We start from the raw sequence: 14,121 nt of genomic DNA, 5'->3' as shown, positions 1-14,121 counted from the left end.
GTCCAAACAAATGGTAGTCGCAGGGCGATAAATCTGGACTGCACGGAGTGTGTTCCAGAGGTGTCCAGTAAATTTCCTCTTTTTTTTCCCGTGTTTAAGCAGCAGTATGCGGCCTTGCATTGTCACGGAGAAGAATGATGTATCGGATCGGTTGCCAGCATAGCTTATTGTGATATGCAGCTTTTTCTTCATCAAAAAGGTGACAGTAATAGGCTGCATTAATTGCCCTTTGTTCGTGAAGAAAATCCACCAGCAAAACACCCACAGAGTCCCAGAAAACAGTTGCAGGCATCTTTCCAGCAGATGGGCGGTTTTTGGCCTTGACTGGACCTGCTTCGCCTCTTCGCCACCACTCCATACTTGCTTGTTTTGACTCCGGGGTGTAATGATGCACCCAAGTTTCATCACAAGTCACAATACGATGCAAGAAATCCTCTCCTTCCACCTCGTAGCGACACAGGAGTTTCTGACAAACTTCCTGGCATAAAATTTTTTGTTCCTGGTTGAGGAGACGAGGAACTCACCTGGCATCATTCCACTAAGATGTTAGATTTCTCCTATCTTTAAACACAGTTATAACCCGGCATTCCATTGCTCTTCCCACCACAGCATCTCTGTACACCACCTGCTTATTGCCTACTGTTTGGAACTTTTCACTAATCATACCTATGCACTTCTAATTTCCTCATCCTGGAGACTTTCTGCCCTTATTTGTCTGCAGAAGCATTTCACTTTCTGTACCCTAGGCCTAGAGATAAGTAGTTCACTTCAGATTAGATACTGGTAGTCATCTGAATCATCAAAAACCTCCGGAATACCCACATATTCCCGACAGATTTCCTAAATTCGAAGCTGGTCATGATATACTGTAATCTATTATGGGTCTGGTGCTCCTACCCTCCCATGTGTAGTGGTGAATAGCCTTATGCTTGAAGAATGTATTCGTAAATACTAATCCCATACTAGCACAGAAGGCCAGTAAATGCTTCACATTCCTATTAGCTTCAATATTTTCCCCACATTTACATCATCTTATCATATCCTTCAGTTCTATTTCCAAACCTTGCTTTGAAATCGCCCATTTGCTCTATCCTGTCATCATCATCATCATCATCATCACCACCACACAATGAACCTCATCAATGGTTCCGATTTAACTTCAAATCTCAAAAATTGACTCTTACAAGAGAATTATTATATTGTGTCCACCTTTCAATACAATACAGTATTAAAAAACTTTACACTGTAATTACAATAATGGAAAACATTAATTGGCACCAGTACATGTTTCGGTCTTTCTCTAGACCATCTTCAGTTGCTAAGAGAATTTATTTTTTACTAGAGACACCCTTAAATCTACTGTAAAGCTAAAAATTATGATACATGAAATGATAATGAAGTGTTAAATTAAAAGCCCTCTAAAATGTATAGCCTGACTGTTAGAAAGTCCTCTTGTTCACATAATTATCTTAATGCTAAATATATATATATATATATCTCACACTGTTCTAACATAAGTATGACACGATTAAATCATCTTATAGCATCTTGAAGACTTTAAAAAAGTTTGTTGCACTGTCGTAAAATGGACCATTTATGTAGGAATTACTATGGGAACTCCTTTTAAATTAGCTATGGTGGACCTTGTTTGACTCGTGTCAGCATGGAAGAAATTACGTTCAGATCTACCGGTATCATTCTTATTCCTTTCGGAGTCTAGAAAAGAAAACTACGTAAGTGCATGATAGAAAAGTGGATAACTAGAATGTAAAATGGCACAGCCGAGTACTCACTCCCCATCCTTCAGTCCCTCTGAGTGATTTCTTCTGTGATGACACTTCATTAAACAACCTCCGTTCTACAAGTCAAACAAGGTCTACCATAGCTAATTTAACTCATACGTGCCCACTGTCGACATTTGTCAACATGGATATCTGAATATTATTGGTCTTATACTGGTAAAGAGGAAGAATATTTTTGAGGTGCATTGTTTACAGTTCATTGTTTGATAATTACTGCACAGCAGGAAAACAAGAAACACTCGGTTTCGTGCCTTATCGAGTGACTGTGTACGAAATATTATTCCGTATAAAGTCAAGATTATGACACTTCCGTCACAGTGAGTACCATTTTGTTAACACATTGTTACAAAGATTGGACTGTCGTGTTAGACATAATAACAAAACCTGCTTGTAACAGATTTTAATTTCATTCATGGCATATTTATAGCTGTTTTTGTCTAGCAGAGCCCAAAATTTCCACGTCGACATATGTTGAAAGTAGGTGCAAAAGGGGTTGCCTCAGTACTGATATAGAGTTATCATTTATTCTTCTCAGATTGACGGTCGAGAAGATCGTTGCCATCCTGGAGGAATCAGAAGACATACTAGATGGTAATATAAACATAGAACCACCTGAAAATGCTTCCCATAGTGACAGGGATAGCGATGATGAGTCGTGTGGAGATATAAACAGAATCTCTGGCTATCAATTTGGCAATGTGCTGAACTAGTGTGTACGAAACAAAGTGGAAATGGTACAATCCATGTGTGAGATGGTGTACTGAGTGAACATGAAGCGAGTCAATTCACTGATGAAATGGTACCATGTAGGCCTTCAAATTGTTCCAATAATGGTCAACCCAAATGAAAGAGAAAAAAAAAACCTAACAAGCAATCAGGGCTAAGCACATCTAATCATGTGAAAATAAAACCAAAGCAACATGTGTGGAAAAAAGAGTGACATTGTGAACAAGCCAAGCACAAATTTTACTGAACTGATCATTTTTTACTATTTGCTTTACGTCGCACCAACACAGATAGGTCTTATGGCGATGATGGGATAGGGAAGGCCTAGGAATGGGAAGGAAGCGGCCGTAGCCTTAATTAAGGTACAGCCCCAGCATTTACCTGGCGTGAAAATGGGAAATCATGGAAAACCATCTTCAGGGCTGCTGACAGTGGGGGTTCGAACCCACTATCTCCCGATTACTGGATACTGGCCACACTTAAGCAGCTGCAGCTATCGAGCTCGGTGAACTGATCTTTCTAAACAATGAATATTCAATGCAATTGTTTGAGCTGTTTTTTGATGATGAAATAATTGATTATATCATTCATAGCACAGTTCAGTAATGCATCCTTTTCGTTGGAGAAACTAAACTTTGGCTGTATTTTACAATATTGTTTCTTTTCGATTACAAAATGTTATGGCTAGGGCAAGAATGTACTGGAAAACCACTGAAGATGTACATCATGTTGGGGTAAGCACAGCAATGTCGCACAATCGGTTTGAAGAAATTCCAAGATATTCACATTTTTGTGACAGTGCTAAATTAATTACGACAGTGTCAGAAAAAATTTGTCCCATTTGGGAAAATACATAACAGTAATTCAGCCAGCATGTATAATTTTGTATAATATACACATGGGGGGGGGGGGGGGGGTCGATCAGTTGGATCAAAATGTATCTTGTTACCACATCAGCATAAAAAACAAGAAATGGTACTGGCTTCTACTGCATTCCTTCTGAATGTCTCCATGAACAATGCATGGCAACTTTACCATTTGACCCCTAAGGGTAAAAAGGAAAATCTATACCTTCTCAGCTTCACACGGTACATAGTTAGGGCATAAATCCTATCTTGTGTTGCTCCGCATTCTAATGCAGGAAGACAGAGTACAAAAGTATCCTCACACATTTTGCCAGAAGTGTGTTTCAATGGGGTATCCCACTACCTGGAAACAAGAGAGAAGCAAGTGCGGTACACTCAATGTGGTGAAGCAGCCAGGAAACAGTGCAGAAAATGTAACATTGGCTGCTATGTCCTTTGCTTCAAGGCATTTCACTCACGCTAAACTAGACTATTCTCCAGACCACCTTTTGAGCAGACTAAAGCGGAAGTGAGTGTATAGACCAGGGGATGGCGCGGGCGACGGGCAGCGCCTACGGTGTTGTTACACGGTAGGTGAAGGGGGGCGCGCTACTCAGCGAGAGTTTTGGCAATGGCGCCGTCAATGCGGAGCTGCCATACTTACTCACTCAGTGGATATCTTGAACACGTGGGTGCAGTTCCAATCATGGTCTGTTTAAAGCAGCAGTGAGAGAATTTTATCAGTGTGCTTCGCTTTTACAAAAACAGTGTATGTGCGTATTATGTGCTAATTCATAATTCTTCTAGTCTCTTGTACGTTTGTAGGTTTCTTCTTACTCGTTATTGGATATTATTGTGCAATGGATCCGAACAAAAATTCACCAGACTGCTATCGGGTGAAGAAGAAATGCAAGATTTTTACGTCCGGCAAGAGATATGATTTTGTCTGTTTATAAGCATTTCCGAGCGAATACTATTGACGGCGGGATTAGACTACCTCGTGTGCTGACCCAGACTCTAATTCCGAATTGGGTGTGCAGCCACTCGATAGCGATACAGATTAATTACTGCGGCACAAGGTAAACTGAAACCTCCTGCATGATGATGATGATGATGATGATGATGATGATGATGATGATGATGATGATGATGATGATAATAATAATAATAATAATAATAATAATGGGTTTCATAAAAATTTATTTGTAATAGTTCATTTATTGAAATTGTGCTGGATAAAGCGGTGGTGGGACAGGTTTTCGGCCTGGAACCCCAACTTCCCCTGTCAGTTTCAAGTTAATTCCAGTACGAGTACATAATCATCACTTCTCTCGCTTATTCATCAATCGCCCGTGAGTAGTTTGACAGACCTCTCCAGCAGCTAATTTCAATCAGGAATCAGGCCATATATGTAGATAATAATAGTGAAAAAATATAATAAGATGTTTTTTATACATAATAGTAGTAGTAATAACAATTTAATGAATGTAATGCTTACTGTGTATGTCAAAATAATTTGTTCGCAATGCTTTAAGCGTGAAATTGTAGTTAGTAGATTAAACATGTGAAAGCCTCCGTAGCTCAGGCGACAGCACGTCGGCCTCCCACCGCTGGGTTCTGTGGTTCAAATCCCGGTCACTCCACGTGAGATTTGTGCTGGACCAAGCGGAGGTGGGACAGGTTTTTCTGTGGGTACACCGGTTTTCCCTGTCATCTTTCATTCCAGCAACACTCTACAATATCATTTCATTTCATCTGTCAGTTATTAATCTTTGCCCCAGAGGAGTGCGACAGGCTTCGGCAGCCGTCTCAATTCCTATCCTCGCCGCAAGATGGGGCTTCATTCATTCCATCCTTGACCTGGTCAGTGACTGGAAAACAGACATTTCACATTTAAAATGCACTTTAGTAAATTAATTGTTTAAAGATGTAAGCCGTTAAACGACTGTATGGGATTCTAACACGCATACGTTAATGTATTCATTATTTTAAATGCACTCGAGATACAGTCCGTGAGTTGTGCTGTATTATAGTGCTGGAGTACAACTTTGATCGCGCGCCGGTTCATTTGGCAACCACGGTGAGTGTGACGAGGCAATGACGTTACTTCCGCTTTAGTCTGTTCAAAAGGTGGTCCGGAGAATAGATGATGAAAAGCAGAGTGTAACCTCAAAACACAGACTAAACTGTCTTAAGTTCTATTCATAGTTTTCCTTGTTTGCTATTTGCAGAATAAGCATACTTGCTCAAAATTTGCTACTGTATGTATAACAAGTAATACAAACATATGAACACTTTCCTTTTGTTTTAAAAGAGTGGGCATTCTACATTAAGACAAAACTGTTCCTCATTTATGTTTTATATTGTGTATTTGGTAATTTTTTATGCTAATTCAATGCTTGTGTGACTAATATTTACTAAATGATTAATTATTACATTCATATGAGCTTAAAATGTGAAGAAAGGTACCTTCATTGATACCCATCCATGCTCACTATCGACATATGTTGACACAGAAAATCTCTAGGAAAATATGTTAATGAAACCTAAAATCATCATAGGCCATTCATTTACTGTAGGTTACAAACAACTGTATTTAAGGGCAGAAGTATGTGAATAGAACAGAAATTTCGAAAAAAATATTTCTCTTAACTTGAAAAGCGTGCCTTCCTGAACAAGAATATGTATGATTTATATGCACTTTTATTTGATTTCACAAAGAAATCAAGAATAATGTGAACCCTTGCTTTTGCCACGCCCCACTTTTCAAACTCCACTATTGACATACTTAGTTAATCAATCATAATTTCTTTACTAAGTGCATGAGGATCTTGTGAGATGGCTCATTTCCGAAGTTGGTACTTCCCGCGTCTCGTGAACAAAAGACTGCACACGGACGCAGTGAAAGAAACGTTTTTGTTTGTTTTGTTTTTTTTTTTTTTTTTACACGAGGTAAACATACTCCGAAAGTTGTGAATTGTAACTCTTAGGATGTCTTTCGTAGAATGTGTGGTATTTAAAACATGGAAATATGCCAAGAATTAAGAATTTCAATAAGAAACAACACCATAAAGGCAACAGATACACGAAAAATACACTGAATGTTAGTTCGAGACAATAATTCATCTTCTAACCGCACAAATACAATAGACAAATACAATGACCTGTGTCCAGAAGGTGTGGCTTTCAGCCAGGAGGTCCTAATTACCACCACAAGAACTCACTTTCATTGGCTGTTTTGAATGCCATAAAACCTGTGTATAAGGGACTTAATGATGACACACTGTTGTCTAAGTGTTTACATGGTGGCACACAGAATGTCAATGGAAGTTTTAATCACTGTATCTGGCAACACATTCCAAAAACTGAATTTGTAGGCTTTAGAACCCTTTAAATACGTGTACTGCTTGCAGTGATATGCTTCAATGAGGGCATGATGTCAAGAAAATATGTTCTTGAAGACATGGGTATCAAGCTATATCCACTGACTGACAGAGCAAATGCAACACCAAGAAGGAGTGGTCAGAACTTTATGCCAATTGCAGGGTAGACTGACATCACTGAGGTATGCTCATGATGTGAAATGCGCCGCTGTGCTGCGCACGTAGCAAACGATAAATGGGACACGGCGTTGGCGAATGGCCCACTTCGTACCGTGATTTCTCAGCCGACAGTCATTGTAGAACGTGTTGTCGTGTGCCACAGGACACGTGTATAGCTAAGAATGCCAGGCCGCCGTCAACGGAGGCATTTCCAGCAGACAGACGACTTTACGAGGGGTATGGTGATCGGGCTGAAAAGGGCAGGTTGGTCGCTTCGTCAAATCGCAGCCGATACCCATAGGGATGTGTCCACGGTGCAGCGCCTGTGGCGAAGATGGTTGGCGCAGGGACATGTGGCACGTGCGAGGGGTCCAGGCGCAGCCCGAGTGACGTCAGCACGCGAGGATCGGCGCATCCGCCGCCAAGCGGTGGCAGCCCCGCACGCCACGTCAACCGCCATTCTTCAGCATGTGCAAGACACCCTGGCTGTTCCAATATCGACCAGAACAATTTCCCGTCGATTGGTTGAAGGAGGCCTGCACTCCCGGCGTCTGCTGAGGAGACTACCATTGACTCCACAGCATAGACGTGCACGCCTGGCATGGTGCCGGGCTAGAGCGACTTGGATGAGGGAATGGCGGAACGTCGTGTTCTCCGATGAGTCACGCTTCAGTTCTGTCAGTGATAGTCACCGCAGACGAGTGTGGCGTCGGCGTGGAGAAAGGTCAAATCCGGCAGTAACTGTGGAGCGCCCTACCGCTAGACAACGCGGCATCATGGTTTGGGGCGCTATTGCGTATGATTCCACGTCACCTCTAGTGCGTATTCAAGGCACGTTAAATGCCCACCGCTACGTGCAGCATGTGCTGCGGCCGGTGGCACTCCCGTACCTTCAGGGGCTGCCCAATGCTCTGTTTCAGCAGGATAATGCCCGCCCACACACTGCTCGCATCTCCCAACAGGCTCTACGAGGTGTACAGATGCTTCCGTGGCCAGCGTAATCTCCGGATCTCTCACCAATCGAACACGTGTGGGATCTCATTGGACGCCGTTTGCAAACTCTGCCCCAGCCTCGTACGGACGACCAACTGTGGCAAATGGTTGACAGAGAATGGAGAACCATCCCTCAGGACACCATCCGCACTCTTATTGACTCTGTACCTCGACGTGTTTCTGCGTGCATCGCCGCTCGCGGTGGTCCTACATCCTACTGAGTCGATGCCATGCGCATTGTGTAACCTGCATATCGGTTTGAAATAAACATCAATTATTCGTCCGTGCCGTCTCTGTTTTTTCCCCAACTTTCATCCCTTTCGAACCACTCCTCCTTGGTGTTGCATTGTCACTGTCAGTCAGTGTATTTTAGAGGACTTTTAATGTTAACACATCATTGTCATTTAATGTATCATAATATTTTACCTTTTCAGTAGCATTTAAGGATGTCCTTAGTCAAACAATTTTTACTAGCCAACTGAAAATATTCTAAAGAAAGAGTGAAACATCTACTAGTGACAAATAATGTTTTCCATTATCGTAATTATACTTTAAAGATTTTTAACACTTTTATATTAAAAGACGATCACAATATAATCATTTTCTTGTAAGAGTCAATTATTTTTAGATTGTTTGAGACTATCCTATCCTTGCTGTTCACACCAACTTCTATACCAGCCAGTGCTTCATAAAATTGTCAACTTCATCCTCACATTGCAATTCTCGTCCTAATTCCTCGAACTGCTAAATCTAACTACTGTACATCATTTGTTCATTTATGTGCTTAATGGAAACTATATTGCATGCAATAGTATTCCAGATGAAAGGTCCTACCCCACAAACTATCCTTCCCTTTTTTGACACCTGTTAATTGCACTTTATAATCTTGTATGTTTTCCTCGTTGTCTCTCTTTACCTGAATATCATTAACTCCTAACTTATTCAGACACATCCTCTTTGTTTACTCAGCCAGTTCTACTTTATTTCTTCTATAAGCCCCATTATAATATTGATATCTCCATATCAAATTCCATTTCGTTTGTCTTCCAAGGAGTCCCTCGCCTGTGAAATGGAAGCGAGACTTGGTTACTCCCATGGATCCGAGGCTTGCTTAAAATATTCTAAGCTCAGTAAATTCTGTGTAGCAAAATGCTACCCTACTTACACAATTCTAGTGAGGATCTCTCCCCAAATGAGCAAGGGACCATCGGTGGATTGTATAATCCCACCCGCCTGAGCACAAAGAGGGCCATGACTCAGATTATGTTCCAGACGCCCACTCATATTCCATAGCAAAAGGCATTCTGACTATCAGGACAAGTTACTAGGCCACTCAGCTGTTGCCTAGGACATGACTACAGTAACTCACACCATGTAGCATATTGTAAAAAATTCAAAACTCCACATGGAATGGATCTCCGATATAGAAGATTAGTCAAATTTCCAATACAATTGAAAGACAGAGAGAGCACTTAATTCACCTGAGAAACAGAAGTGGACTTAATTTAAGAAGACAAAAATGAACTTAAGAAATTTAAAATGGAAGTTTCCAACACACATGCTAGTACCAAAAGAAACCAAAATTGCATTATTTTCTACTTTTAAAAAAAGTATGAAATAAACAAGAATAATGATCTTACCTCTTCCTTAAGCTGGTTGACTTCTTGTAATGAAAATTCTAGCTTAGTCTCCAAGTTCTGAGCAGTAGCTTTGGCCTTTTCTAACCTATTCTCTAAGGTTGCAATGGTCTCATCCTTCACACTTAACGATGAATGCAAAGCTTCAATTTGACGCTGCTTCTCATCCAAAGTAATCTGGATCTCTACGAGGACCTTAGTTTGCTTTTCGATTTCGTTCTGTTTTTCCTCTATTATACGGTCACGTTCAATTAACTCTTGGACCTAAAAATCACAAATTCTTTGTTAGTGATATTCTAAATTGCAATTCAATGATATAATACAGGGTCGGGAACATTAACATTATAGCATTACCAACAAAGAATAACGTCATTAAAATTTTAATCAACCACCAAAATAGCATAGACAATTTAGGTCACAGTATTTTCCTTCCTTGTTATGGCCCCAATTATAAATATGGCCATACAGACATCATAGCTCCACATGTCTGTTATCAGACAGATTTCACACAGACTATTCAGTATACAGGACTCGTGCAGCAATATAGAGATATCAATCACAAAATTTATATGGGTTTCATTGACTCTGAAAGAACATTTGACAAGGTATGTCATAGAAAATGTAATAAAGAACTTGTACTGGCAGCAGGTGGATATCAAAATGGGTCAAAAGTTCTCAATTGATGCTGAAATATAAAGAGGTGTAGGCAGGGTTGCATCTTATGTTCTCTCTTATTGCACATGTATTCTCAAAAAAAAAAATCAAGGAGATGCTGGAAAATACAAAAGTTGGCATCAAGGTGAATGATGTACCAATGAAGAACTTGAGATATGCTGATGACACCGTTCTCATTACCAGCAGGCCTGAAGAACTATAACAGCTCACTGACAGAATCACGACAGTGCCTGAAGAATACAGCTTAAATCTGAATACTGCGTAAACAAAGATCGCCGTCAGCAAACAACTTATAGAATTACCATGGATAACAGCAATCAGAACTCTGTTAAACAGTGAACAAACCCTGACTATAATACACAAGAGAACTGGGACATGACCATTGAAATAAACACAAGGATGAAGAAAGCTCCGAGTTGCATTCCTTAAGATGAGAAATGTTCTTTGTAGTAACACCTTAAGTTTAAAACTGAAAATCATGCTTGTCAGTTGTATCTTTTCCATCCTGCCTTATGGAGTACAGAGCTGATCATTGACAGACAAACATTTACAATGGACTGAAACATTTGAAATGGGTCGTGTGAGAAAACCAATGTTTTTTCTAAGTTGCTGTACGTCGCACCGAAACAGATAGATCTTATGGTGACGATGACATAGGAAAAGGCTATGGGTGTGTAGGAAGTGGCCATGGCCATAACTAAAGTACAGTCATTGACCCACATATGGAAGAGCATGATTGCTCCTAACAGGTACAAACATTAAAGAGTCTGAACTCCAATTACATAGAGGGTAGCCTCAATAAAGCAATTTGTCACTTGTTACATTTTCAATTTCACTAGTAACCAATTGGGCGACCTTACTTCATAGTGTTCATACTAAAGTTGCCCCAGGGTGGGCTTATCAATTACAATATTTCACGAACGTGTGAAGTACTGTTCCCCAAGGGAACCTAAATGTAGACATGGTTATCCACAAAACCATAATGAGTATACAGGAGCATATTGCCCATCCTACTAGACCTCAAGAAAGAAAAGAAAAAGTTTACCCCAAACACAGGCCATTAACTAAAGGCAAGGAGGCAAAACACCAGCACTCCTTAAAAGAATATTCTGAAAAAGACAAGAACCTAAGTGGGCTTATGGCCCAATAATACAGAGGCTAATCCCATGCTAAAAGGGTGACAAAAGCAAGAGACAAATCTCCAAATTCTGTAGAGGTTGAAAAACTTAGTCACCCAGCACAAAAATAGAAGGGGAGAGTTCCGAGGGTAGCCACTCGTGCTCCCTTACATTAAATATTTTTCCAATAGGGAATATAAATTGAGTCTGAAGACTGCACAGAAGTTCCTACATAACAGAGAAAAATGAAGCTTACATATTATATTTTAAGGACAACGGCTGACGTCTTCCCCTCAAAACACACGCCAGCACAGTCACATATTGAGGTTAATTCTGCCATTACCTGTTAACGCTGGATCTTCAAGCCGGCCACCCCCTGCCTCCTGCCCCCCTAGCCTCCGTCAAGACTCGAACTCAATCACTGGAGCAAATCAGACAAGACGACCGTAAAGCGCTCTCCTTAAATAGATCCGCAGGGGAAAGTTCTAGACAATATTAGAATGCAGAGTGCTGATAGGCTAAATTTCCATTCACTAACCTGAGTACTAATTGGTTAGAGAACTTGGTTACAGGCATGAGATAGGCAGATTACTTTAGAGGAGGAACCAGGTGAGGTATTGACAACTTCGGCACACTAAAAAAAAAAATAAAAAAAAAAAAAAAAACAACAGTAATAAGGTTTAACTAACCACAACAAATTAAATTTCTCTGGTGATCAACTGGGACTTAGCCCAGCAGAGATCACTAGAAAATAGATGCCAGAGCCATCTAACCATCGGAGAAGAAAGTTTTAGAAAGTCTTAAAAGTTTTTAATCACTATCAGAGCTGGTCATAGTGGAGAAAGGCCCACAGTTTAAATAGCCAGGGAAGGTGTACCCCTGTAATAATAATAATAATAATAATAATAATAATAATAATAATAATAATAATAATAATAATAATAATGGTAATAATAATAATAACAACAACAATAATAACAACAATCCATGTATCTAAACCTCATAGTGGTCATATTACTGTAAAAGATAATTTTATGATATCTTGTCAATAAACCTCATCATTTTTCAGGATCTAGCAACAATTATTTTATCCCTTGAACGATCACTACAAGGTTACTACCAAACAAACCGCAACTCTGGTTTCATGCATACCCTGTATTAAAAAACATAATTTTCCTATCCAAACCGGATCAACGGAGAACACACAACGGTTTTTCATAAATACTGTGGTTGTTGCTTGGTGTAATACAAAATACAAAATAATTTAGAGGTGTCATTCCTCACATGGTCAAAGCCAAGCAACCATTGCAGCATGTTAATTTCCACAGCTGAAAGTACCCATTCATGTTTTAATATTGTAGGCCAGCATTCAGTTCCATAAAGAGCCACCAGTCTGATCAATGTACATTAGACTTTCAATGCAATGGAATTTTCTTGTCCCACAGCAGTTCAGTGATCTGATGAGATTTAATCTCTGTGGGCAGCATTCCATGTACTCCATGCTCTTGAAATTTAATTCCATCCCAAAATTTTCAAGGTGAATCTCCCACTCTTAATTCGGCAGTTCAAGGCTCTCATGCATTTAGTTTTGCTAACATAACATTGGCAACATATAACATCCTCAGATGTCCCAGCTGGATGTCATCCATGATAGCATTCATGCAGAATATGATGAGCAATAGGGGCAAAAGAGATCCCTGATGAACACTAACATTGATTTAAAGGCACCTGACATCCCAGCTGCACGGCATACTGAGTTGTTAAGCAATGTGTGTAAAAAATTTAAGGTTGCCCCAATCACATAGAAAATGCTGGAAATATGCCTCCAATGATATGGGCATGTACTTTACAGCACCGACATCTTACAAGCAAACATTCTCATATGTCAGATAAATTTCTTACATTTTATCATAATTTTACAAATTGGTCACAAATACATCATGGGAGCACACAATGTGAAAACTGTAACTTTAGGGGCATCTCACAGACAAGTAGTACCTCTTTTAAAAGAGGCATTTCTTCCATATTCAGGTCCTCAAAACAAGCTCCATTTAGATTCCTATGGCACAGGTGTCACACAAGTTCTTAAAGAAGCACATGTTGATGATAAAAATAATACTCTCCAACAAAACATATAAGCTTCAACTCCTGTATCGAAGTTTGCTTTGTTCAAATCCATAATATGCAAGTTTTCTAATAAATGTTGGCCGAAACTTTACAACAATGAAATAACATCCTCTTTGGCATATAAACAGTTCCTCTAATCACAATTTCAGTATCAATATAAGTACACACATAGATGTTAGCTGGATTAGCTGCAAGAAACCAAGACAAATTTCAAAACACAACTGACTCCTGCCTCAAGAATTTGAAAGATCAATGTATTAAATGTGAAAAGGCTGCAGTTATTAAATATGGACGGTGTTTAGAGAAGTTATGCTTCACACACACTTTAGGGAACTGTCACCATTACAGTGTACGTTCCTAATTAAACGCAGTTGGAGATGTCTTATGAACACCCTAAAAGGTAACCTCAGGTAAGAGCTTTGATTACTTCTCATTAGCAAAAAAGTCGTCTTCTATTCACACTATTCTTCTAAGTCCATTTATCTTCAACCAAAGTCACTGTGCTGAAGTGGCTAATTTGAATTAGTACATATTTTTGCACACTAAATGTTATAAAACTAAAATAATTCATTTGTTTATCTGCATCCATCAAAATGTTTGCTGCCAGTTCCAGACAGATTCAACTGAACATGGAGGGTCACTGGCCAGCCCAGAGG

The 14,121-nt window shown here is 39.8% G+C and overlaps 1 protein-coding gene across 8 annotated transcripts in view; it reads right to left on the bottom strand.

Moving 5' to 3' along the window:
- Positions 1-14,121, bottom strand: part of LOC136871688 (centrosomin) — a 540,670-nt gene that overhangs the window by 182,108 nt on the left and 344,441 nt on the right. For all 8 annotated transcript variants that reach the window (XR_010859792.2, XR_010859793.2, XR_010859794.2 and 5 more), the window contains exon 7: positions 9,549-9,809. Coding sequence is in view for 5 of the 8 variants with exons in the window: in XM_067145194.2 (XP_067001295.2) it covers positions 9,549-9,809 (261 nt within the window). In the remaining 3 variants the exon portion in view is untranslated. The remainder of the gene's footprint in view (positions 1-9,548; positions 9,810-14,121) is intronic.

This window comes from Anabrus simplex, chromosome 4, assembly GCF_040414725.1.
Source record: "Anabrus simplex isolate iqAnaSimp1 chromosome 4, ASM4041472v1, whole genome shotgun sequence".
Lineage (NCBI taxonomy): Eukaryota > Metazoa > Arthropoda > Insecta > Orthoptera > Tettigoniidae > Anabrus > Anabrus simplex.
This window is presented reverse-complemented; position numbering and strand designations above follow the sequence as displayed.